Below are 27,686 nucleotides of genomic sequence, written 5' to 3'. Positions count from 1 at the left end.
AATCTGATGGAGATCATAATTTCTGAACCCTGAACTGGAACACATGACTGACAAGTATGAAATTTATGAGTGACAAGGATAGGATTGAATATTTGACACCAGGATTGCCATAAGTACAGGGGGTATATAGTTTGCCGTGGGTGAGTTAATTCACCTCCCTTGAGTTTACTCTCCTAATTCCATGTTAGAAACATTGTAACTCCTGTCAATTTTGAAATCTTGCTTTACTTTTCCATGTTTCGGAATATATTTCACAAATGGATCTGTATTGCAGATTCTTATTCTTTTAATGTGAGTTAGAAAGTCATGTTGACACGAATAGTTATTTTAGAGACAGATAGTAGTATACACTAACAGCTGCTAACCTAAGCATTATCATCTGAAAAATGATAAATAGGTGACAGCATGTGCTCCTCTGCAGTGTCATTCTGACTGAGACATAGATAGATGTGGTTAGAGTATGGTACAGTTTATTCTGTCACAAGAAGCCACCTATATGGCTACAGAAATACCCAGGAGGACTTTTTAGGTCTGAAGAAAAATTGTTACTTCTTTATATTTTTTTAAAGCTCTTTGTACTAGTGTGTTAGTTCTCACACAAATGGGTGTGTATCCATAAGTTTTTAGAATTATATAATTTAAGAAAAATTCTTAGAAAAAAGATTTTTATATAATTATTAGAATATGGTAGACCCCAACTTATTTGGTCCCTGCCAATTAATTTCTCCAGGTTTTCCATTTTGAGCAGGAATTCTAAATGAAGAAGGTGCCAGACCCATTCTGCTGATGACCTAGGGCTGTCTTAAATGCCACATTTTCTTCCAAACATATTTTTTCCCCACAGAAAGACATTTTGCTTTTCTCTTCTTGGACCATGTTTCTGATCCTGCTCATACCCATCCTTTAAGACATGCTCTCATTTCTATGCCCTGTTCAAGCATACTGCCTTGCTTCTCCTGTAACCATTTACTAGCCAAAATCCCTGTGCTGCCATCTCTGTCCTATTGATCTCTGCTTCTGGTCTTCACTTGCCTCTGAAGGGAAGGGTGAGGTAAAGCTGCTATTTTTGTCATGGTGGCTCCAAGACCAAAAAACCAAGCCAACCTCCTTTGACATCTAATCACACGCTAAACCTATCACATGTCCCAGAATGACTTAAGCAAGAAAAGGAATGCCAAGCGAACTCTCTGGAAAAGCAGGATGTCCAGATTTTCACATAGATCACATCCTCATCATTTTAATTAATTGTGGTTATACAAATTTTATAGTATTTTATCATTACTGTGTGTGTGTGTGTGTGTGTATTTTAATGCTGTTTAAGGCAGCAGTGCTGAAAAGGCCAATGAAGGGAGAGTTTGATATTTATCATTCTGAAAGGTAATATACTCCATGCATTTCTCATAAGATTATATTAAATTAGTACATTTAAACCTACGTAATTCTGTGAAAGCATATTTTTATTAAACTTAATCTAAGTAGGTAGAATAATGACAAGCGATTGCCATAATGAAATTCTGGTCTCATTTTTAGGGGACAGAGTATTGGTAGAATCATTAAAATATATTAGCTAATGCTTTCTACTCATAAATTTATTAGTTTTAGACACTGCCTCTTTTATTCCTCTCCACTCCTACCACCTTTCTTCATAGTTTCTATAGAATGTATTGTACTCTCCTTGAAATGCCATCGGCCAGCTCATGCAAGCACATTTAAATTTACTTTTCTGAATCGTGTTGCTAAGAAAACAATTTAATTTTAACAAAACCCAGAACATTACACAGATATGTCATTCTTTATGTGAGTATTTAAAAAGCTGGCCGAACTGCCATTTAGTACAATTTAAAGGCTAAAAAAATCTAAAAGGTTTCATGCCTAGGTAAGCAATACAATCCTTTTTCTCATTTCTTTTTTCTGAATAACCACTAAATTTAAATTTAACCTTTTGGTTAAGTGTCGTTATATTCTCAGAAAAGTCATCTTGGCTTTCAACTATTAATTTTCTAAAAGAAATAATTATTTTTCAGAAAGTTGTTTATGATTCAGTTTTATCTATTGGTAAACTTTGAATTTTCTTTACAGAAATAGAGATACTAAAAAAAAATTTGATGATGTCCCAAAGAAATAAGGTATGTCTTGAAGAGGAAATGAAAAATCTGAAGTTGTTGTCAGATGAAGCTATATTGAGGTCTCAGCAGATTCAGACATCCAAACAACAGGAAGTAAACTTGCAAACCAGATGTTGTGACTTGCAAAAAGAAGTACTAGGTAAAAAAAGAATTATTTTTTTAGTTGTTAGCAACTAGCCATAATATAGAAATGTCTAAATTTTTATTTCTTTTATAATCACAGTAAAAATCTTATTTTAATTATTTTGTGTTGCAAATATGCCTAATCATTAGTAACTATGTCAATAAATGTCTGTGGTCAATGTTTACTATCATCCCTTACTATTCTGCCATTTAGAATGAGAAGATGAAAGTGGAGATATTAAAGACATTTTAGGTACAGAATAAGTTTTCAGGAAAACAAAGTGACATTCACTTTAGTATGTTATTATCCTAGTGGATTGATAGTTTAGTGTACTGAAGGGAAATACAGCATATGCCGTTATATGAGGTAAATCCAAAATTTTAGGCACTCCTTCATTTTCCTAAATGAAAAGATTTTAAAACCTTGAGCAAGGTTTTAAAATTTCTCTTTACCTCCAAAGAATGAATATCATGGCGGCAAAGCTATACAGTGTGCATTTTTTTCCTGAAGGCAGTAAGGAATCATTGAAAATTGATAATCAGGAGCATGATATAATAAAAGCAGTGTTTTAGCAAAATTAAACTGTTAGCAATGAATGGAGGTGTTCCAAACATCAAATGATTGGAGCCAGGTAGTCATTTAGAAAATGTCTTTGTCAGTAACCCAGTTCCTAGGTTAACCATAGAAAACTGAAGTAGTGAAGAGAACTAAAATTTTTAAGGTCTTAATGTGTACTAGACACCATGTTAGCACTGCATAGCAATTATTTCTGTCAATTTCTTAGTGACCACAAAAAGCAGGTGTAAGTGTCTCATATTACAGAGGAGAAAATCAAGGCCCAAAAAAGTAGTATGCCTCTTCCCACATAGTTGGTAAATGGCAGGGTGTGAAAACAAATGAAGCTTCATGCTTGTCAACTTGGCCATCTCCATGGTCACGATGGAAAGTAAGAATCAGGGTTGAGAGGATTACCCAGAACTAGGGAGGAGGACACCTGGCTGGGAGGAAGGGTAGGGAGAGAAGGAAGTCACAGAGGTCTCTGAACCTCTTTGCTTGAGAGTCTTTAATGATAAGAGTATACCGTAGACTAAGGGGATTAAGAGAAACTGGTATTGGAAAAGAAGATAAGGAGTTATCACATGAATCTGGAAGCAATAGGAAATCAGATATAAATTTAAAAGTCAAATGCTTTAATTTTCTCTTCTATGAATTACCTATTCATAGATTTTGCCAATTTTCTTCTGCATGATTGGAATTTTCCTTGATAGTTTTTAAGAGCAGTTTGTGTAATACACTAATTATTTATCTTCTATATTAACTTTTTTTCTAACATATAATTTGTCATTGACTTTTTATATTACCTTTCACCATATTGAGGTTTTTTCATTTCATATGATCCAATTACTATCATACATTGTTTCTGGTTAGTCTTGGTTAAAACAATGCTCTCATTCCTAGATTGTACATATAGTCTCCTGGATTTTCTCTGATTTAAGTCGTTAATACATATGGAATTTATTTTTATATGGTGTGAGCTATAGAGGTTCAGTTTTACTCTTTTCATGTAGATAGCCGGTTGTATCAGTATCATGTATTAAATAATTATCCTTTTCCCACTAAATAGAACTATCCGTCATACATTAAAATTTTATACATATACTAACATCTATTACTGTGTTTTCTCTTCTGTTCCACTGATTTATTTGCTGTATCATTAATATTATATTTATTTGAAAATGGTGACTTAATAGTATAGTCTCATAGCTGGTTAAGTCTTTTTTCTCTCCACTTTTCTTACTTTTTAAATATATATTAAGAGGCAGTTATTCTTCAATTTGGATTTTATGATCACTTATTTACCTATAATCCAAAGGCTGTGATAAATACCTAATAAAGCTTTACTCCTCCAGTCTTTATACTTTTCTTCCACATAAACTTTAAGATACTTTTATCCGATTACCAGTAGAGATTCTAATTGGAATTGCATTATATTTATATACTAACTTTTAGACAATTGACATTTTTAGTGATATTACGTCTTTTTAATATTATAATAATTCTCATTCAAGAATATGGAATATTTTTTCATTTTTTTAAATGTTGTGCTTTATGTTCTTTAATATAATTTTATAATTTCATTTAAACATTTCATTGCTATTCTTGTTAAATTTATGACCATCGTTTTGCATCTACTGTGAATAGACTATTTTCTCTATTTCAATTTTTTGGTACTTGTTGATAGGATAGAGAAAAGCTATTGATTTTTGTTTATTTGTCTTATAGTCATCAACTTTACAAAATTCTCATATTAATTCTAGTAGTTTTTTTATTAGTATATCTTGGATTTTCTAGTTATAAAATTATATCACCAAAACCCATACTTCATACCTGCCAAAAAGAGTTTGTTTATTCTTTTTCAATGTTTTTATCTGTTATTTTCTTGTCTTATTCATATCTTATTAAATTCATATGAACCTCTGAGACTATGTTAAATAATAATGGTGACAGCATTCATGTCTACTTCCTGATTTTAATTGAAATAATTTCATGTTTTGCTACTTGGAATTTTTTTGATGTTTGGTTTTTGGTAAATATTTCTTATTTTTAATTAAATATTTTCCTCCTCTTAATTCTACTTAGATGTTTAATTGGAAATGCTTTTAGATTTTGTTTAATGCCTTTTCAGCATCTATTGATGTAATAGCATGTTTTGTTTTGTTTTGTTTTTCCTTTTAACCAACTGGTAAAACAAATTAGTATTGCTAAATTTCCTGATATTAAAGTACCTTTGCTTTTATGGAATAAACCCTACATCATTTACTTTTTAAATATTACTTTCTACATGGTTATATTTTATTTGTAAGTTTGGTACATATATTCATAAGTGAGACTGGTCTATAAATTTTTCTTTATTGGAGCACTAATTTTACCAGAATTTTGTGTTAAAATTAAGTGGACTTCATTAATAAATATGTTTAATAACATTGTATTGTCTATTTTTAAAAGTTAGATTGAACTTGACTAAACCCAGTATCATTAGGTAAAATTCAGTTATGAACTCATCCAATTCCAGTGCCCTTTTCAATGGTAGTTAATATTTCCATAGTTTTCTGTGGTAATTTGACTATTTAAATTTTCAGTTCTTCTCAGATTAGTTTTGATTATTTATAATTTGATAAGAAATCATCTATTTCTGTCCAAGATTTCAAATTTATGCCCTTAATATAGAATATATTACTCTTATTTTTATAATAGCTCCTCTATCTGTGGTTTTACCTGATTTCCAAATTTTAGTCTTGTCTATTTTTGTTTTATGTTTTATTATCTATCAGGCTTGCAAGGCTTTTATTTTTTGGTCTTTTCAAAGAACTAGCTCTATTTTTTATGCTTTCTACTACTTTTATTATCCATAACATTAGTTTTTACTTTTATTTATTAGTTTCCTCTTCCTGTTTTTTGGGGGATTTTTGTTTGTATTTTTCAGACTTCTGAAGAGATACTTAATTCTTTTATTTCTCATCTGTTTTGTTTAATAATAGAGGCATTTAAAGGTATAAATTTTCCTATGAGTTAACTTTATTTATGTCTTATAGGTTTTAATATGAATTATTCTCCTTTTCAAAGCTGTCTAAACACTCTAATTTTTCTTTATCCCCTTTTGGTCGAAGAGTTATTTAGGGGTATGTTTCTTATTTTCTAGATAATTAATTGTTTTGGTAGGGAGTTACTTTTTTTTGTTTTGTTTTATTTTACTTTGGGGTGTTCTAATTAAATAATGTGACATAATTTCTTAATTGAATTTCTTAAGCTTTTTTTATGTTGAGTAAATGATCAAGTTTTATAAATATTCCTTAGGAATATGAAATAAAATATAATTCTCAACTTGGTGGATGTAATGGTATCTCAGCTAGGTGGAAGATTCTTGGGTTCTTTTCTCTCAGTAGACTATAGATGCTAATGCTTTGACTTCAAGCTTTCAGTGTTATAAAAATGAAGTCTACTGCAGCTCAGATTTTTTTTCTTTTAAAGGTAATTCTTTTTTTCCCCCTTTGAACCGGGAAGCTTATTGGCCTTCTCTATCTCTTGTTTTTTTCTCTTTTTTGTCACTCATAATCCTTGGTTCATAAAATATATGCATTGGCTAGGACTTCATATACAATGTTGAATAGAACAGGGATAGTGGCATGCTTGTCTCATTCAAAGTTTTACAAAAACACACTGCTAAACAAATTTTGGATTCAAGCAGAAATGATAATACATGTAAATATTTAGAATTAAATGATATTAAAAACACCATATATCAAAATTTGTGGAATGCAGCCAAAGTCATGCTTTGAGGGAGATGTATAGCCTTAAATACTTAAGAAGGAAAGAATAAATTCAAAGAACATAGAAGAAAAATAAAATGAAAATAAGAACACTAGTCAGTGACATAGAAACCAATGATACAATAAAGATCAACAAAATAAAACATTGATTTTTTTTTTAAATCAACAAAATAGACAAACTTCTGGTAAGTTTGATCAGAAGTCGAGAGAAGACACAAATGAAAATTATAAGAAAATAAAGAAGAGTAGTAACTACAGATAAAGAGTAAAAAAAAATGTTGATGCTGTCAACAACCTTACACCAACAACTTTGAAATCTTAGATGAAATGGACATATTATTAGAAAAATATGTCTTATCAAGATTTACAGAAAAAAATAAATGGTCCTATAACTATTAAAGAAATTGAAACAATGTCTTCTCACAAAGAAAAGATCAGACTGTTTTATAAGCAAGTTTACCAACTTTCAAAGTAAAGAGGATCCTAATTTTTATACAATACTTTCCAAACAATCAAAAATTGAGGAATATTTCCCAACTTATTCTACAATGCCAAAGTAAATCAAAGTATTAAAATACAGGGAATATTATAGGCCTGTTTATAGTATTAATATCGATGTAACAATTTTCAACCGTATATTTCATATTTTTAAAAATACTTTGATCCATTCAAATGTATTATTCTTTTTTTACTTTAATTTTTTAAGTTACAGTTGGCATTCCGTATTATATTAGTTTCAGATGTATGGCACAGTGGTTAGACATTTATAAAGTTTATGAAGTGATCCCCCTGATAAATCTAGTACCTACCTGGCACCGAATGTAGTTATTATAATATTATCGACTACATTTTCTATGCTTTACTTTACATCCCTGTGACTATTTTGTAAGTGCCAATTTGTATTATTCTTAATCCCTTCACCTTTTCACCCAGCTGCCCTACCGCCACCCATCTGGCAACTATCAGTTTGTTCTCTATATCTATGAGTCTGTTTCTGTTTGTTTATTTTGTTTTTTAGATTCCACATATAAGTGAAATTGTGGTATTTGTCTTTCTCTGTCTGACTTATTTCACTAAGTGTAATACCCTCTAGGTCCACCATATTGTCACAAATAGCAAGATCTCATTCTTTTTTATAGCCAAGAAGTATTCCATTGTATGTATGTACCACTTCTTTATCCAATCATTTATTGATGGACACTTAGGTTGCTTTCATATCTTGACTATTGTAAATAATGCTGTATTTTAATTATGATGTGTCTTGGTGTGGGCCTCTTTGGGTTCACCTTGTTTGGGATGCTCTGTACTTCCTGGTCTTGTATGTCAATTTCCTTTGCCAGGTTAGGGGAAATTTTAGTCTTCCTTTCTTCAAATAGGTTCTCAATCCCTTGGTCTCTCTCTCTTTTTTCTGGTACCCATATGATGCAAATGTTGTTACATTTGATGTTGTCCTAAGGGTCCCTTAAACTATCTTTATTTTTCTGGATTCTTTTTTCTTTTTGCTGTTCGAATTTGGCGTTTTCTGCCACCTTGTCTTCCAAATTGCTGATTTGATCCTCTGCTTTATCTAATATGCTGTTGATTTCTTCTAGTGTATTCTTCATTTCAGTTATTATATTCTTCATTTCTGACTTTTTTTTAATGGTTTCTATGTTCTTTTTTATGCTTACTGTCTCTTTGTTGAAGTTCTCACCGAATATATTTATTCTTCCTCTAAGTTCATTGAGCATCCTTATAACCATTGTTCTGAACTCTGTATCTGGTAGATTTCTTGCCTCCATTTCATTTAGTTCTTTTTCTGGGGTTTTCTCCTGTTCTTTCAGTTGAGATATTTCTTTGTCTTCTCATTTTGGATGCTTCTCTGTTTGTTTCTATATATTAGGTAGATCTGCTGTGTCTCCCAGTCTTGGCAGAGTGGCCTTATGTACGTAGTAGGTGTCCTGTGGGGCCTAGTGGCACAGTCTTTCCAATCACCAGAGCCAGGTGCTCCAGGAGTGTCCCTTGTGTGGGTCATGTGTGCCCTCCTGTTGCAGTTCAGCCTTGATCGCCATTGGCATGTCAGTGGGTGAGATTGACCCTCAGGCTGACTGGCTGTGAGGATGGGGCCATAACTACAGTATATGAGCTGCTGTGCAGGAGCTGACTCCACAGAGCAGGATCCAACTCAGTGGGGCAAAGATTATTATTATTGTCTCTCTTTCATTTTATCTTTTTAATCTGGTTTATAAGATAAGCAGTTTCCTTGAATATTTTATTGTCTTGGAAGAACTATAAAACATTAGAGAACATGATATATTGCATATAACAGGTAGTAAAGAGTTGAGTTAAGTAATAACCTTTAAACATTTGAAAAAAGAAGTGACTTATGAGGATAAAGACAAGAATAAAAGAAAGACATTTTCATTAATGGGGAACTCTCTCTATGCTAGTCAATTGACTAGCACTAAGCATTCGACTACTTTCCTCTCATTGAATCCTCACAATATCCTAATGTGAAAGCTTTTATTATCCTTGTCAGACACAGAGAAGTAAGCTAAGGTCACACAACTGAGATTCAAACGTAGGTCTTTATTAGGCTAAAGTCTTCGTTAGCTCATTAATCATTATAGTCATTTCCAGAAAGCCACATGAAAACACTGAACTTCTTTTTCTTTAAAAAATAAATAAATAAATAAATAAATAAATAAAGAGGTGTGTTTTCCCTCCTTAGAAAAATAGACTGTGGACTTAGCAAGTCTTCTAGGAATCTAAGCTAAGGCAGTGTTTTCCAAAATTGCCTGACCACGAGAACATCTGGGACTGTAGATATGCGTGCGTGGGGGTAATAAAGGGACTGATTGAAAAATGCACATGCTTGAACATCAGTCCAGACATATTGCATATCTCCAAGAGTCTAAGAGTCTGTTTTTAATAAGTGCTCCAGGTGGTTCCTTTGACAAGGCAAATACTAATGTGAAAAAATAAGGAAAGTAGGAAGAAGGATGTTCTTACTGTAGCATAGCAAAAAATTGGAAATGGCTTAATTTTTAAATAGAAGTGTAATAGTGACCTTTCTTAGTTGCAAGTAGGAGAAACTGACTAATTTAATCATCAAAGGAATTTATTGAATTATTTATAATAATAATTTTTATAATAATAAAAATTATTTACAATAATAAATAATTTATTATTATTTAGATATTCAGAATCTCTGAGAAGTTGAAAGAACCAGGCTTAGAAAATGCTTAGGAACCCAGTAAAGTTAGGCTGCCAGAATCATGCCCCAAGAACCATCTGATAAGGATGCAGCTGCTGTGTCCCCAAAACACCAGCTCCACCTGATCCCCCACATCCTCCTCTGGTCCTGAATACCAGTTGCTTTGAGAATGAATTCTCTATTGCTTCTGCTGCTTGGTGTCAATTGTTTTCTGGTCAGATCTTGGGGAAAATATTTTTCAAAAATAGCCTGGAAAATAAGAACCATGTTTGTACACCTAGCCCTAGCAGATTTAAAATAAGTTATAGGAGTATATTGAAGCTATAAAAATAGTAATGTGTATTTTTAGAACAGAATTGCAAATCCAGAAGTAGAATCAGATTTTAATATAAGGATTATTAACAAATGAGGAAAAAGCAAATTTATGTAATAAGTGGGATAGGGGTAACTAAAACAAAATAAACCAAATACACCAAAATAAACCTTAAATTAAGTAAGAAACAGTAACAGGAAAAACTGGCACCAAAAAAAAAAAAGATACATGATTTATCCTAATCATGGAGGGATAAAACAGCACTTTAAAAGTTGCGAAGGGTAGGATTAGCAGATTTTGCCTCTAAAAAAATGTAGAATCTCTAACTTAAAAACTGTCAAACAACCTAAAAATAGGAGATGGACAGAAAATATTTGTATCATATATACAAAGGGTTAATGCCCACATTATATTAAGAATTTATTCAATTTTATAAGAAAACTCTAAGACCTCAAGCAGGCAAATGGTTGAAAAACAGAAACAGGCAATTAACAGGAAATGTAATAAACAAGCACAAAATGTTTAATTGCTAATAACTAAAACAAAAATAAAAGATTTACCTCCTTTTAAATTAGTACAAGACTTTGATGATAAAGCTCCCTTTTATTTAGTGATAAAATTATATTTTTTTAACCAATAGAAATGTTTATGATCAAGTAATCTTGAGAATTTATGTTTAGGAAAGTGCAGCAGAAGAAAAAATTATTTATATACAAACATTTTTAATAGTGAATGATTAGAAATAAATTATACTCAACATACTGATGGGTAATAAATTATCATATACCATCACTTGGAACATTATTCAGACTATAAATGACGATATGAACACTGGATATCAACAAAATGTTGTAATTATAATATTACATAATGAAAAAAATCCATAAAATTGTATGTATATATTATAATTACAATTATGTCAAAATGGATGTATTTGTGAATGGAAACCAGAAGGGAAAATGAAGATATGAAAATAAATTTTAGGGTAGCAGAAATATATGTGATTTTTTTCCTCTTTAAAATTTTTTTTTCTGATGTAATTTTAACAATAAATAAACTTTCTTCAAAAAGAAATAAAAGTCTATGCATCTTTCAAGATTTAGCTCACATTTCACCTTCTACAGTGAAAAAAAAAACCCTCACCAAAACAATGTAGTTCTAATTAGCCACAGTTTTTATACTCAAGGCCTCACCTTGGTTAAGTGCAATCTATATTCAAATCAAAGTGCAGCTGGAGACTGATCTATTTAGTGCTTTATGTAGAGGCTATATAGTTATAGATGTAATACAGACTCATCTAAAGGACAGTGTAATTGCAGAGCAAAGTGGCATATAATTTCAAGACTAAATTAGAGTTTCATTTTTGCTGCTGGTGTTGAATAGACTCACTCTATGGTTAACACTCAAACTATGTTAACAGAGAAAGAAACTATTTTAAAAGGCTATCTTTTACATTTCTGTTGGTTAAAACTTTTTAAAATTGGTAGATCAGAGTGGACAGGATCATTAATAAAGCTACTCTTAACTAGTGATGACAAGTACAGTAGTTCTCCTTATCCACGGTTTCACTTTTTGTGGTTTCAGTTACCCGTGGTGAACTGAAGTATGAAAGTTACAGAGAGAGAGAGAGAGAGAGAGAGCGAGCTGCATTCACATAACTTTCATTACATTATATTTTTATAATTGTTCTATTTTGTTATTAATCTCTATTGTTAATCTCTTACTGTGCCTAATTTATAAATTAAATTTTAATATAGATATGTATATACAGGAAAAACATAGTATATGTGAGGTTTGGTACTTACTGTGGTTTCGGGCACCCACTGGGGGTCTTGGGATGTCTGCTTCCACAGATAAGGCTACTTCTGTACCACTTCCTATGAACCTGTCTGTCCATGAACAGCACTGGGTTTAGTTTTGGTATTTTTATCCCATAATAATCTTATTCCTATGTCAGGGTCTCAGTATGGAAATTATCAGAACATTTAGAAAAGTGTTAATAAATGTACCTCTTGCTTCATCCATAAATACCCTTCTAGTGAACTAATTGCACCAATATATTGCTTCTTTCCAATTCATTTTACAAAAGTGGTTGCAGTGGTCTAGGGAAAGTACAAGTACAAGTACAGGAAAGACAGCAAAGTTTCAATTTCAGATCTTGGAAGTGTTGTATGCCAAATTTGATACACTTTCTTCTCCCCTCTATGGTCCATGATGGGCTTTCTCAGGTGTTCCCACCTCCAGTGGTCCAAGCCTGCCCCTCCGCTCCCCTCCTCTCACTAATTATTTTCTACTTGTTATCATTTAATTTTATCTCTGTTCACTATCCATTAACCTATTTACTAGCCTCTTACCGCAACTCATCTGTTCCCATCTGTTGGCCCTGGGCTGACCATGACTTGGGGCTATTTATTGGACATCTACCCCATGCCAGCCAACCGGCCTTGTCTTCTCTTTGGCTTCTGATGTGCAGGTGTTCTTCAGCTCTTCATGGGTTTTCATGGGACTTCTGACCTCCTAGTTCTACACTGGTTGTATGTGCCAGCGCTCTTAACTTTAGCCATTTTCAAGAGATTTTTTTTTTTTGTCCTCTATGTTAAGAATAGTCTACAGTTTTTTCTAGCTCCAATTTTATTTCTGTTTAACTTATTTTGTTTAGTATTACTTTCTCTACCATCTCATGACATTTACTTTCATAATTTTTATGAACTTTAGCAATCTTCTTATTCTGCTTTCTTTTAAATGTGCACCTAATTTTTCTATTACTTAAAAATATCCTTAAGATAGTCTATTATCTTTAGATTATCACCTACAGCTTTTACAGCTTATTAATGTCTTTTCAAAAATCATGTCAAGTGTTTGAAAAGGGGAAAAACCAGTATATCACAATAAATAACTTCTCCCTAGATAAATCACTGAATTAAAATAATGGGCATAGCATTTTAGATTGGGGGGGGCCCAATTAAAGTAAGAGCAGACTGATACACCACTTATATCTTAATTCTACATCTTGTTTTTTAAGAAATATAATTATTTGTTCAAAGAATACAATATAAGGTATTTAAATTCACTTTTTGATATGAGCTTTGCAAATAGTTTATTATCTTTAATAATCTTAAAAATAATTCTAAGCATTTGCATGGTTTATACTTCTTCCTATGAGCCATTTTTGCTGGCTTCTCCACACTTGCAGGAGCAGCTTTAAATGATAAGCATCTCTGTCTGACTTATTTCACTTAGCCATTCTAACACGTCTGAGGTGATATCTCATTGTGGTTTTGATTTGCATGTCCCTGATTATCAGTGATGTTGAGCACCTTTTCGTATTCCTGTTGGCAATCTATATGTCTTCTTTAGAAAAATGTCCATTTCGATCCTCTGCCCATTTTTTAATTGGATCGTTTAGATTTGTTCTTGCTGTGTTATGCATTTTTTATGTAATTTGAGTATTAACCCCTTATCAGATATGTGCTTTGCAGATATTTTCCCCATTTGGTAGATTGCCTTTTCCATTTGTTGACAGTTTTCTTTGCTGTACAGAGGTGTTTTAGTTTGATGTAGTCCCACTGTTTATTTTTGCTTTTGTTGCCTTTGTTTTTGATGTCAAATCCAAAAAATCATTGTCAAAACTGATGTCATGGAGCTTAATGACTATGTTTTCTTCTAAGAGTTTTATAGTTTCAGATGTTACATTCAAGTCCTTAATCCATTTTGAGTTAATTTTTGTGTATGGTGTAAGGTAGTGGCCCAGTTTCATTCTTTTGCATATGGCTGTCTAGTTTTATTTTAGCACCATTTATTGAAGAGACTGTCCTTTCACCATCGTATATTCTTGACTTGTTGTCAAAAATCAATTGACCATATGTGCATGCATGAGTTTATTTCTGGACTCTGTTCTGTTCCATTTATCTGTGTATCTATTTTTATGCCAGTATCATACTGTTTTAATTACTGTAGCTTTGTAGTACAGTTTGAAATCAGGGAGCGTGATGTCTCCAGCTTTGTTTTTCTTAACATTGTTCAAGCTATTTGGGGTCTACTGTGGTCCCATACAAATTTTAAGATTGTTTTTTTTATTTCTGCGGGGACAAAAATGTCATTGAATTTTGATAGAGATTGCATTGAACCTGTAGATTGCTTTGAGTAGCATGGACAGTTTAACAATATTAATTCTTCCAATCCATGAGCACAGAATATCTTTCCATTTATTTGTGTTTTCTTCAATGTTTTTCAATAACGTCTTACAGTTTTAAGTGTACAAGTCTTTTACCTTCTTGGTTAAATTTATTTCTAGCTAATTTATTCTTTTGATGTAAGTGAAAATGCAATGTTTTTCCTAATTTCTCTTTCTGACAGCTTGTTGATAGTATACATGTATAGAAACAACAGATTTTTGTGTATTGATTTTATCTTCTGCAACTTTACTGAATTTGTTTATTCGTTCTAACAGATTTTTGGCTGAGTCTTTAGGGTTTTCTATATACAGTGTCCTCTGCATATAGTGATGGTTTTACTTCTTCCTTTTCAATTTGTATGCCTTCTATTTCCTTTTCTTACCTAATTGTTCCGACTAAGACATCCAATACTATGTTAAATAAAAGTGGCAAGAGTGGGCATCCTTGTCTTGTTCCTGATCTTAGAAGAAAGCTTTCCGCTTTTCACCATTGAATATGATGTTAGCTGTGGACTTGTCATATACTTGTCATATATGGCCCTTACTATGTTGAGGTATGTTCCCTCTATACCCACTTTGATGAGAGCTTTTATCTAAATGGATGTCGAATTTTGTCAGATGCTTTTTCTGCATCTATCGAGATGATCAAATGATTTTTATTCTTCATTTTGTTAATGTAGTATATCACATTGATTGATTTGCAGATGTCGAAACATCCTTGCATCCCTGTAATAAATCTCACAGGTTGCTAATATTTTATTGAGGATTTTTCCACCTGGGAAAAAATCAGGGATTTTGGCTTGTTATTTTATTTTCTTGTAGCGTCCTCATCTGGTTGGTATCAGGGTAATGCTGGCCTAGTAAAATGAGTTTGGAGAAATGAATTTCTTTATACCCTGAAATTTTAAATTTATACTGAATACTATATCATTATTGTGTTTTCTTATAAATATATTTTAAAAGTTGTTCTAATATTTTATATTCCCCTATCTCTTACTTTTAGAATTCATTTTTAGAATAAACTTATCTTTCTCCATTTTAAACTATATAACTGTATCTCTATTGTATTGTCTTCCAGGCTTTATCCCCACTGAACATTCTCTACTAATGTGGTATTAAGTAAAAGCATACTAGGCCAAGAATTAGATGATGACTCTCCATACATTAGCTAGATGACTCTGACGTGCCATTTAGCCTTGATGAATATGGGTTCACACCTAGGCAACGGATAAGTTGGCCTCAGAGGCCCCTTTGGGCTATAATGTGCTGTAATTCTGATTCTAGTTCTGATGTGATTAGCTTTTTTCCAAAGCTAAATAAATGTTCATATTTTTACATTTTAATTTTTTTCTTTTAAAGAAACCTTGAACAGTTACAGCTTTGATTCAAATATGTAGTCTTTATGATCATTACTTTTCTATATAAAAACTTTTAGCTTTGTTTTTCCTACATTTTCTCTTTATTTACTCTTTGAAATATAGACGCTCAAAACTTAAATGCAAGTGACATCTCTGGTCCACATAATTTAATACTGATTTCAGAGTAAATAATAGATTGTCAATAACAGCCTAACTTTAATTCCAAAATTTAATTTTTTAAAAGAAAGTAAACATATAAAATCAAATTTTGAAGACTAAATTCTTAGTCCTCTTTCGAAGATTTATTTACATACATTTTGTAATTTTATGTTTAGTTCATACTAATATAACCTCCAAAATGCACAATTTATCTCAATTGACAATATTTCTCTGAGGTCATTGTGACCCACAAATCATTCCACTTAAATGATTTTCCTTCCACCTCATAGAATAAAATGTTCTTTACTTTTGTCAGTAGTCACAAATATTAGAAGACAGAGTTCAGATAAATCACTTCAGCATTAATGTCTTTCCTAAAATTTGACCAACTTTCAAATTTATTCTGAGTGAACACACTTTAATGTTTTTTTTTTCAGTATGCTCTTTGGTATAATAAATAATACAGAAATATTTTAATAAAATTATTTTGCATATAATATTCTAACATCTTTATTGAATTTTAAAAAATAACTTTAATGAGAAATAACTTAAATATTATAAAGTTCACCCATTTTAAGTGTATAATTCAATTGTTTTTAGTATATTCATGATGAGTTATGTAACTATAACCTAATCTAACTTTAGAGCATTTGTGTCACCCTAAGTACAAAGCTCATGGTCATTAACAGTCACTCCCCTTACCTTTCTACCCCTCCCACACCAATCATTAATCTACTTTCCGTCTCTATAGATTTGCTTATTCTGGACATTTCATATAAATAGAACAATATAGTATGTGATCTTTCATGTCTGGCTTCTTTGACTTAGTATAATATTTTTGAGTTCATCCATGTTGTCTCATGTATGAGTACTGCATTCCTTAATTACTAGCTTTTTTATTAAAGTGAAAAAAATCAAAATGAGTAATGTTCAGTTGAAAAAAGTACTAGTCCAGGAGACAAGCACTTCTGTTTTCTGGCCCTTTTTATGCCTTTTGCAGGCCCATTGGACAAGTTATTAACTTTTTTGACTCAGTTACTTCATCAGTAAAAAGGAAATGTGATAGCCTTCCTTACCTACCTTAGAGTGTTAGGAGACTTAACAAGATACAACTTAGGAACCCCTAAAGAACAATTGCATTTCAAAGTGGTTTTCCTGGTGTAATAGCAAACCAAATTATTATGTTTAGGATGAAAATATTAGAACTTCTTTAAATATTCCTTTAATGACAAAGGAAAATATAAATTTTAATTCTCATTTACTCAAAGGTCCATTTTTCTCCACTAATATATCTTTCTTTCAGTCAGCTTTGGTTAGCTATAACAGTCAGTAGTCCGCCTGCTCTTAGAGCAGGTTGAGGAAGAAGGAAATAGCTACAATTAATTCAAGAATCATCTATTGTATGGTGGATAAAGGCATCTATGAACAGAATTCCACTGTGACCTTTCTTGCAAGGTATGATTTTCAGAAGGAGCTCACTGTGGTGAATTGACCAGCCTTATGATTCCTATGGACCCTTAGAATCCAATAGGAATAATGCAACTTTGGCTTCCAACAAAAGGGGAAAAGTGCTGATTTTATAAACAGAAAACCGAGGAGGTTTGTACTGATCCTTAGTTATACTAAACCCAATGGCCCCTGAAAGAGATGAGCTTGATATTGGAACACTGAGGGCTGCTTCTATAACCAAAAGCAGGAAAACACAAAAAATGCACAGTATTCCTAGGATCTGTAGACACGTTGGAAGCCAGATAGTCCTAACTCTTTAAGTTGCAGGTCCCAGAGAGGTCTTTTATAGGACCAGGTTACCATTGGAAAATGAAGTCTAATCAAGGTGTCTCCTATAGAAGCCACTGGGTCTTCGATCAGTGGAGTCTTCTTTGTTTCTTTTTTAATTTGCTCCCAGTGTTGAGCTTTCATATAAAGTTATCACTATTTTACATATTAACTTTGTTTTTAAATGGTTGAAGTTTAGAGGAATTTTTTACAATGATCTTAGACGTGTAGAACTTAGGATGGATGTCTCTCTTTTGAAACTCCTTTCTCATCTTGGGATTGCTGTAATTCTGGTTTATTCTCTAGTCGTTTCTTATCTATGCCATTGCAACCTTCTCCTCTCCTTGTTCTTCCCCTCCAGTGTAGTTTTTCTCTTTTAAGGCTAAATCTTAGCCTTACCACTTTCTCTGTCTTTTCTTTGACTGCATCATCCCCCTCAGGATTTTGGGGTAAATTTTATTTTATTTTCTTCTTCTTCTTCTTTTTTTTTTTTAAATTAATTTATTATTTTTTTATGGTGACATTGGTTAACAAAATCTGGTAAGTTTCAGCTGTACACTTTAACAATAAGGCATATATATATTTACATTGTGTGCTCACCTCCCATAGTTAGATTTCTTTCTGTCACCACATATTTGACCCCTTTTACCTCATCTACCACCTCCTCTCCCTTCCCCCCACCCCCTGGTAATCACTAGTCTATTGTCCATGTCCTTGAGTCTCTTGTTTGTCCTGTTCGTTTGTTGCTTTTAGGTTTATATCCCACATATAAGTAATATTACGTGATTTTCAACTTTTTCTGTCTGGCTTATTTCACTTAGCATGATTACCTCGAGGTCTATCCATGTTATCACAAATGACAGTATTTCATCTTTTCTTATGGCTGAGTAATATTCCATTGTATATATGTACCACAGCCTCTTTATGCAATCATCTATTGTAGGACACTTTGGTTGCTTCCATGAATAATGCTGCTTTGAACATCGGTGTGCAAATATCTTTTTGGATATGGGTTTTCAAGTCTTTGGGGTAATACCCAGTAGAGGGATTGCTGGATCATATGGTAAATCAATTCTTAGTTTTTTGAAGAAACTCCATACTGTTTTCCATAGTGGCTGTACCAATTTGTAGTCCCATCAGCAGGGTATGAGGGTTCCTTTCTCTCCACGTCCTCTCCAACATTTGTTATTACTTGTTCTTGATATATTTTAGATTTCACCTTTTCTTTTTTCTTTTTTTAAAATCCTATGGACTTACTTGCCCTTTCATTCTTTCTCCCATTCTGTACATGTGGCCTAATGTATACTGCGTTCTCCTTTCCTGCCCCCTTAACATAAGGTCTCTTCTGCTCATTCAGTCACCAATCACCAATTTTGTTCATACAGCAATATTAACTAGGCCCCTATCATATTACAAAGTGTTGGTTTGATCAGGAACAGGTCTCCTGTGTCATATGTGGCTTCCACACTAAGCATGCTGCATCCTCAGGTGCAGCTGCAGCCAAATAGTAAGGAGAGGGAGGGAGCTTTCACCTGCTCTATGCCTATTGGCCACATGGACACACTCCTGCCTATACTCACGGCCAGTTACTCTTTCACACATGGACCCAACCCACCACACAGTGCTCCTGCTGCTCATAGACATTTAAAATCATTCACATTTATGGGCCAATAACATGAGTAGTACTGACACCATCTGAGTGAAAAATAAATGACCCATCCCCTTACTGACCCTCTGCCCCCATGTGCAATGTTTCTTATCTCTTACTGTCATCACTTTCCCACTAACCAATAATCAATACTGTCCTTATATCATTAAAAAAAATCTGTATTTTCTATGAGTTCAGGCAACTTTCCTATTACAGTCTAAGTAACAGCTAACATTCGTGAAGTGCCAACCACATGCCAGGCATAGTACAGCCACAGTGTACTCACTTATTATCACTCTCCTGCCCTCCTGGGTCAAGCACTTTTATTATCTCCAGTTTACAAATGAGATTACTGAGGACTGGAGGAATTAAGTTGCCTAAAGGCCATACAGCTACTAATCAGCAGAATTGAAACCTGAGTTCAGAACCATGCTGCCAAAACTTGGGCTCTTAACCTCTGAACTCTATTGCCTGTGAGAATCAAAACGTGTACATCATTATCATTAATCTCTACTTCAGAGGAAGCTGCTGTACCAGGCCACTTCCAATACTAGTAATAAACTTAAGTTTCTATAAGGAGAAAGCAAAAGAGGTCCCGAGGACAGTAGACACCTGGTAATGAGTTACACAAACCATCAGTAGATTTTGAAATGGAGTATGAGATGGATATGGGTATGCTACATTGTTCAAGGTTAGACTACTTTAATATGATTCTTTTGTTTCCTATTACCATAATAGTTTATGTTTAGTATTGACTAGAAAATTCCAACATTCACATAGAGTTATAAACATTTGATTTGTATCCTCCTAGACTTTCAGTTTTGAATATATATTTTTATAAGAATAGAATAACAGAGTTTTATAATCTCTGCCCTCCCCCCTATTTCCTCTATTACGAAACCTTTCCATGTCAAAAATATTCATAGTATTCTGATTTGGGATGAATCATAATTTACTTAATCATATCCAATTTTTGGACAGTTGTTTTCGCTTTTTTTCTTTTAAAATAATATTGTGGTAAATATTGTCACAGCTAAATCTCTTTACATTTCTGTGTGTTGCCTTCAGATCTCTTCAGTCTTAAAATTATAAAATATTTTGGATTTCTTTTCACTACTTTAAAACTATGTAGTTTTGTGGTAGAATTTTTTAAATGCAATTGGCAAGAAGTAGTTTTGTAGCATGAAAGCACTCTTTTGAAAAATTCTTGCCCTTTGCCTATTTCGCTGCCATCCCAGCACAACAAGGAGAAAGGGTGCGGAACAGAGAATTAGTACTCTAAATGGCTGAAGATGTGCTCCATCCCCTTCACAGTTTTGCATAGGATTAGTCTTTCATATAGGAATCTCCACAAGCATTCTTATTGTAAAACCCCAATTCGTTAAAGAAAGTTGATGTTCTTATGGTTGTGTAACTCTATTTGAAAATGTCTTAAATACTTTTAGATCTGAACTTCTCTATCTTCCATTTATTCATTTATTTTATTATTAATCCTAAGTCTTTTTCTTTTTTATCCCATAAATGTTTTCAGCTCAGCTAATATTCTGTTCACTGAGTCCCTTTCCCTTCCTATTTAGTAACTCTAGGCTGTTCACATCCATTACAAGTATTTTTCAGTCTTGAAAAATTGTGTGTGTATGTGTGTGTATATGTGTGTGTGTATATATGATTGTGTGAATTTATTTGTATAAATTAGTCAGAAAACAAAGTACCATTCTAAAGTATTCAGAAGTTTCTAACTTTATCAGGATTGTTTCTATGGGATAGGCAAAGTATTATCTTCATTTTGTCAGTTGAGGAAGAGTGGTTAAATGATTTAACCAGGGTAAAAAGAAAATTTAAGACTTCTATCTTATTCATCCATAATTTGTAATACTTTATAAGCCCCTATAAGTTACAATTATCTTCATGTAATATTGGGTTGGTTTAATGTTCAGAATAAAAAAAAAAATACAATGAAGGTTTAGAAGCATTTTCTTTTTTTGCTTTCTGAAGTAAATTCTTAATCCTTAATATTAGAATATAATTTATTTCCAAATTTTAAATATCTGATTATTTCCTTAGCTTGATTTAATCCACGCTCCCCTCTGTCCTCCTAAATAACTTTCTGGTTTTGACATAACTACATCTGGACTGAACTGCAATTTCTTAGTTGTACATATATTCACACCTGTTATAACATCTGATTTATAAAAATTGCCAAATGTTATTTCAGTCCCGTAGGGCATTATGCAGAAAATGTTAATGTACTTCAAGTATACTTATTTCAAAATAGATGTAAATTAAACCTCTGAAATCTAAACCATAAAATGAAATGAATTTTCCAAGTGGCTATATCACCATCTGGGCTTTGTAAAATGTTTGCTAAAGTTAAAAAATGTTAATTTGCAATTGATATAGTTCAATACTCACTAAAGACTTTCTTCTATTAATGGTATATATTCTTACATCTGCAAAGATTTACTCTGTTAATGCTCATTTGAAAAATTAAGTTAGATATTACTTTGTAGAGGCTAAGCTCATCAAAATGTGGTACAATAATACATATGTAAAAATGTTATCTAAATACAGCACATACTGATTATGTTCATTCACATCAATTATATCTGATCAGAAATTCCACCATTTAAGCCACATAATTAACTATCTAACTAAGTAAAATCATTTAGAATGGGGGGAAAATAAAAGGTTTAAGTTTAAAGTAGTTATTGTTATCTAAAACATAATTTACCATTCATGATAGCAAAATGAGACAATTGATTATAATTTCTCTAAGGATAAGGCAACATATCTTGTTGATATTTGTACACTGAATCTAGCTAGCATGCATTCTACCTATAACAGAGTAAGTACTCAATAAGTGTATACTGAAATAAAATAACACTTATAAGATAGTTGAATTGTAATGCCAAAATACTTATTAGGTATTATCAATAAAACTGCACAACTCTTTCTGATCCATGCAATTTAATCTTAGGTTAAAGGTTAACTTAACCATAATTTTAAACATTTGTTTGCTGGCATTTTTATTTCTAATATATACAAAATTTCATTTATTCTTTCAACAATTATTTTCGAGCACCTTCCATGTCTCAAACACGATGAATACAACAGACAAAGTTCCCACCCTCATGGAGTTTACATTCTAGTTAGTTTACATTGTGGAGATTAAATAAGTCTAATGCACTTAAAATATAGTGTCTGGCACATAGAAAGTACTCAACACTTTCAGTGATGATGATGATGTATATCAATGCTATTCAAAGCCATGAAAGTAGATGAGATCAGCTAGGGAGAAAATACAAGAATGAGAATCATAATAGAGACTGAGAAGCAATAACCAACAGGGTAGGAGAAAACGAGAGAGTGTGGTGTCATGGAAACAAGAGGACAGTTGCAAAGAGGAAGTACGTTATGTGTCAAATGCTGCCGAAAACTTGAATTCGATAGGAACAGAGAATTAAATTTTGGAATTGCCAATATAGAAAGAAGGTCATTCGTAACCTTGAAAAAATTAATTTCTGTGGCGGCGTGAAGAAGAAGGCTCGATTGGAGTAGGTAGAAGAGACTGGGGAAAGGCAAATCGTAAAAAGGGAAACATGAATGACTATGAAGTATAAAATAAGATAATCAGCTTTAATAGATGCAGAAAAACTGCAAACTAAACCAATAATAAGACACTACTTTGTACCCTATGGATTGGGTAAAACAAACAACAACAAAAAATTAAATATCTCAGTGAGATGAGAGTGTAGGTAACTGGACCTATCCTGGAACCGTTTGGATTATTTAAGTATGTGTGTGCCTGTGACCTCATGAGCTCGCTGTAGGGTTATACGTCAGAAAACTCCCCTACAAGCATGCAAGAAGATGGGTAAAAAGCTTTTATTGAAGGATCATTTGTGGTGACACAAAATTGCAAGCAACTGAGGTTCCATCATTATAGGACTAGATCAGTAAAATGTGGTATGTGCACATGATTGCAGTCAGAAAGGAATGAATCATATCTATTATACAGCTGCGTGGATAGGTCTCAAAAATATGTATAGTGGAAAACATATGAATTAAAATGAGATCTACAGCTTAACACTGTTTGTACAGTTTTTTAAAAAAAACTTAAAAAGTTCTATTTTTTCACACATTAGAAGCAGTTTAGAAGACATACATTAAATTCACAAGTGTGGGTGCCCTCTAGAATGGATTATTCTCAAATGCAAATGAATATGTCCCAATACCTTAAAACAAAAACAAAATAAGTAACACTCCTTGTTACCATAGCCTCCTCCAGCTACAGTTCAATCTCTGCTCCTTACTCGCAGAATCCAATGGGTTTTCAACCTCATTTCCCACCCCCACCAAGTTCTCCCCCCGTTTTCTTTTGTGCTTTGGACACACAGAATTCAGTTGAGTAGATTCAGTGCAAAACATGCTACCATCCTTGGCATGTGCTATATATCTATACATCTATAGAATATGTCAAACTCAGAAAACACAGAGAATAATTTAACAAATGTGTGTGACATCACCCATATTTAAGTAGTTTTAATGTTTTGCCATAGTTACTCTCTACATTGTTAAAGAAAAAATACAGTTAAAACCTTCATTTTTACTCTTCCGCATACAAAGATAACCACTGGCCCCAACAAGTTCCTCAAGTTGATAAGTGATGAGAGTAAAAGGAGTTTGTGGGGGTGGAGAGGGTCTGCCACCACCACGAATGATAATAGCTAGCAGTTAACACGGTGCTCACTATGTGCCTGACACTGTTCTCCTCTTTACATATATTAAAACGCTTTTAATTCTCAGAACACTCCTGTGTTGTAATAACCATTCTACAGATAAGGAAACTGAAGTGCCTAAAGTCACATAGCTAGCAGGAAGCAGAGCCAGAATTTGAAGTTAGGCTGGCTTTAAAGTTCTCGCATGACACCTCTAAGGCATCCTCTCTTAGCAGTGTATTTAAAAAAGTGGTGAGCTTTCATTTTTCCTTTTCTTCAGTTATTTCCGCCATTTAAAAATATAGAGAGAGCCTTCAATTTTTCATTGAAAAAAATTCCCCTGGACGTGGATCTCTGAGTGCCAGTTCTTCTGCCTGCTTGTTCTTCCATTCTGCTCCTTCCATGCAGCACTTTGAACCAGATTTAAAATTTTTTTTGATGTTTTCTTAATCCAGAAAATTTGAGCATGTAATATCTTTCCACTATAAAGTTTTTATTTATTGTTTTTTCAAACATTATGCTAACTTAATATACCCTCCAAATGAATGTAAAGTTTTATATTCTTCTATAAAATAGCTAACTATGAATACCTTTCATATTAGTAGATTCCAGAAACCTTTCTAAATAACAGGATTCTCTTAAATGACTAATTACTACAAATCGGATGCCTCTGTAATGTTATCCAGCAAGCAGCTGGCTTCGTATGAAGAGAGGCTAAGAGCTCTTTTTTGTTTCGTTCGTTTAAAATCATTTGCTTCCTATTTAATATCTGCAAAGAACGCAGTCACATCATAGTAGAATTTGCTGTTGTAAATTTTGGATTGTTTCCATGGGTTCCGCCTTACATCTGCATGGTGTTTAAAGCCAGTGCTTCCTTTCTTTTTGTAGGCATTCAGGGCCTTTTGCCTCATAATCCAATGTCATGCTGAATGACAGAAATTTGAAGTTGAATTTATTTAACTATAGAGAAGGACTGCACAGAACAATACACTTATTTAAGAACGCCTTGTCTCAGAAACTGAAGGAGCTGTCTAGTGCAGGTGGCTTAATCTCTCTGCTGCTTATCCTAACTGTGTTCCTTTATTTATTAAGGACAGGAACTGGACATTCTGCTTTCAATAACAAAAGGACCCTATGCTATAGTATGCCAGAACCAATAATAAACGAATAGGATGCTTACACCTCATTCAGAACAGTAAATATATGGCCTATGCATTTTAAAAACAATTCTTAGTCCTCCTTTATGAGAGAAAAAATAACCCAAAGTGAAAAAACAGCTGTGAAAATATATTAATCAACTTCTAATTATACACTGGTGGGCTATTTACATTATGGATTATTCATAATGAATCTTTTTTTCTCAGTTCTGTGTGGTATCTTCTCGTCTTATATAAAATTTTTTATTTGTTGACATTACTGTGTTTTCTGTTTCTGTTTACTTCACGTGACAGCCTTCAGGGGTTTCTGTATTTTAAAGTAAAACATTTATTTGCTTTCTTTATTTTTACTCAGAGATCCTGTAAATACATAGTAAATAATCTGAAAGAAGTGGCTTCTCTACTCATTGGGTACTCTGAATTAAACATTAAGCTATCTATGCTTATCTTGAAACAGGGAGAAAGGGTGATTTAAGTGGGTATGTAGAGAGAATAATACTGGAGAGTATAGTAGTTTTCCCTTCTTGAGTTGGGTCATGAATGTGTAATTTGTCTTCCTTTAAACCTAGTAAATTCTAGAACTGTGATGCAACAGTACATTCAAATGTGAGGCTAAGAATACTTCCAGTGCTATAAAAATGGTTTTGAATTAGCTGCCGTTTTTACTGTCTACTATTCTACTAATTATGAGGTAATTGAGAATTAATTGCATAAAATTCACATATCAAGTACCAATTGTTTGGTATAGCTGCATTTAGAAGTAATAACATAAAATTTATCATATAGTCATGGACTCAGACCTATGCTTCATCTAGTTTAAGATTATCCTGACAAGAGCACCAAGGGACATTTAATAGGAAGGCATAATTGGTCTCTCTGATGTCAGTCTCATAAAGTCAGTCACGATGACATCACTTTGTCTTAATATCTTTCATTAATTATAATATATTTTTAAACTTTCAAAAATTAAAATCTAAACCACCTCTCAGAATTAGACATTTCACTAATTTACTACATATTTTACGTAAAATAATGCTTTCCATTTGTCTTAAATATACCTCTTTAAAGATTATGGGATATACTACGCAGATCTACAGCCACACTAACCACACTTTTATGGACAAATATCCCCTTCCAGCTTTTATATTCTGAGAGTCAGTGTAAGTGATTTAGAAAGATAAGGACAGCAGATGAGGCCAACCTGAGTCTGAATCATGGGATTACTTCTAACTAGCTATGTGACCTTTGATAAGTTAGTTATTTAATCAGGTCTTCAGAGTCTTCACTGGTAAAAATAAAACATGTAACTGTTTTCTGTGGTCGTTGTGACTGTGAATGAAATGATATGGAAGAAAGCACTGTGCACAGTGCCTGGACATAGCACACTGCCAATAAACATCAACTTCCTTCCCTGCTTGTTCTTCAGGGGATGAGTTGAAATCTTTTAGCTGTGCCTGTGTGAATAGATCTCCTCTGCACACCCACATGAACTTAATAACAAATCAACACATTGTACAACATTTCATGAGATTGCCTTATTTCCAAAGGTTATACTCAAAAACAAATTCTCTGAGTGTATGTTATTTTGTCTTTTCTCTCATGTAATGATATCACTCGATAAATGGAAAAGATGTACCCCACATATACTATTTATCAGGTAAGTCCATACTGAATATTATTTCTAGGGGCCGTCTTCTCAAATTGTTCCCCTCAGCCAAGTTTAAAATCTTCAGTCAGTTTGACTGCGGGCTAATGCATTTACTCTTTGTAAGATATAGGCAAGAGAATCAGAAAGGATCTCATGTTTTCCTCATCTGAAAAATGAGACTATTTTAGCACCTGCAAGGCAATTTGAGGGATAAAATTACATAATATGTCTGAAAGTAATGGATATGTGTAAAATTTATGCCAATACCTGATAAATTCTAATTAAAGCATTTGTTTAGAGTGAATTTATTTTCTGTTTTAAGGAAATGGCTCTTCATATATCATATATCTTCATAAAACAGATTGAAGATATATATATAGAGAGAGAGAAAGTTCATGTATTTGTATGCATGCATGAAGATTTTAAATTTTATTGTTAAAAATATGTTATTAAAATACCTGAGCAGATGTAACATAGAAATTTTATAATTGCAGTGTTTTAAATATTTTGTTTTCACAGAAAACAGTTAGTCAGTCTACGTAAGTTTATTTTCTACCTTTCCAAAATAAGTGCCAACAAGGGCTGTCCCTGGGGCTGCGGTTCAGATCTCAGTTCCCACACGCAGGCTCGAGGCAGGACTCAGATAAATCAAGCATTTGTTCTCTCTGCTTTAGTTTCAGTTCTGCATCCACACATGTTAGACACGGCTGATTGAATAATCTTCCTCACACACTATTTGAATTCTCCAGTTCTAGACTCGATGGAAGCCAATTTCTTGCTTGTATTTTCTTGGCTTTGAAAGTCACTAAAATGCCTATTAGTCATTACCCAAAGTTAACAGATTCTTTACCTGGAGTCTACACAAGGTTTGTCTATTTTGCTTCTACCAGGAGCCTCAGCAATCCATTTCAGTTCCGGGCCACAAGAGCTGGCCCAGGCGCTCAAGTGTTTCTCGAGTGAG

At 32.9% G+C, this 27,686-nt stretch overlaps 1 protein-coding gene across 12 annotated transcripts in view; it reads left to right on the top strand.

Moving 5' to 3' along the window:
• Nucleotides 1-27,686, top strand: part of LEKR1 (leucine, glutamate and lysine rich 1) — a 169,237-nt gene that overhangs the window by 75,102 nt on the left and 66,449 nt on the right. For all 12 annotated transcript variants that reach the window (XM_039857987.1, XM_039857986.1, XM_039857988.1 and 9 more), the window contains one exon: nt 2,080-2,265. In XM_039857987.1, coding sequence (XP_039713921.1) covers nt 2,080-2,265 — 186 coding nt within the window. The remainder of the gene's footprint in view (nt 1-2,079; nt 2,266-27,686) is intronic.

This window comes from Pteropus medius, unplaced genomic scaffold (genome assembly GCF_902729225.1).
Source record: "Pteropus medius unplaced genomic scaffold, Ma_sr-lr_union100, whole genome shotgun sequence".
Classification (NCBI taxonomy): domain Eukaryota; kingdom Metazoa; phylum Chordata; class Mammalia; order Chiroptera; family Pteropodidae; genus Pteropus; species Pteropus medius.
This window is presented reverse-complemented; position numbering and strand designations above follow the sequence as displayed.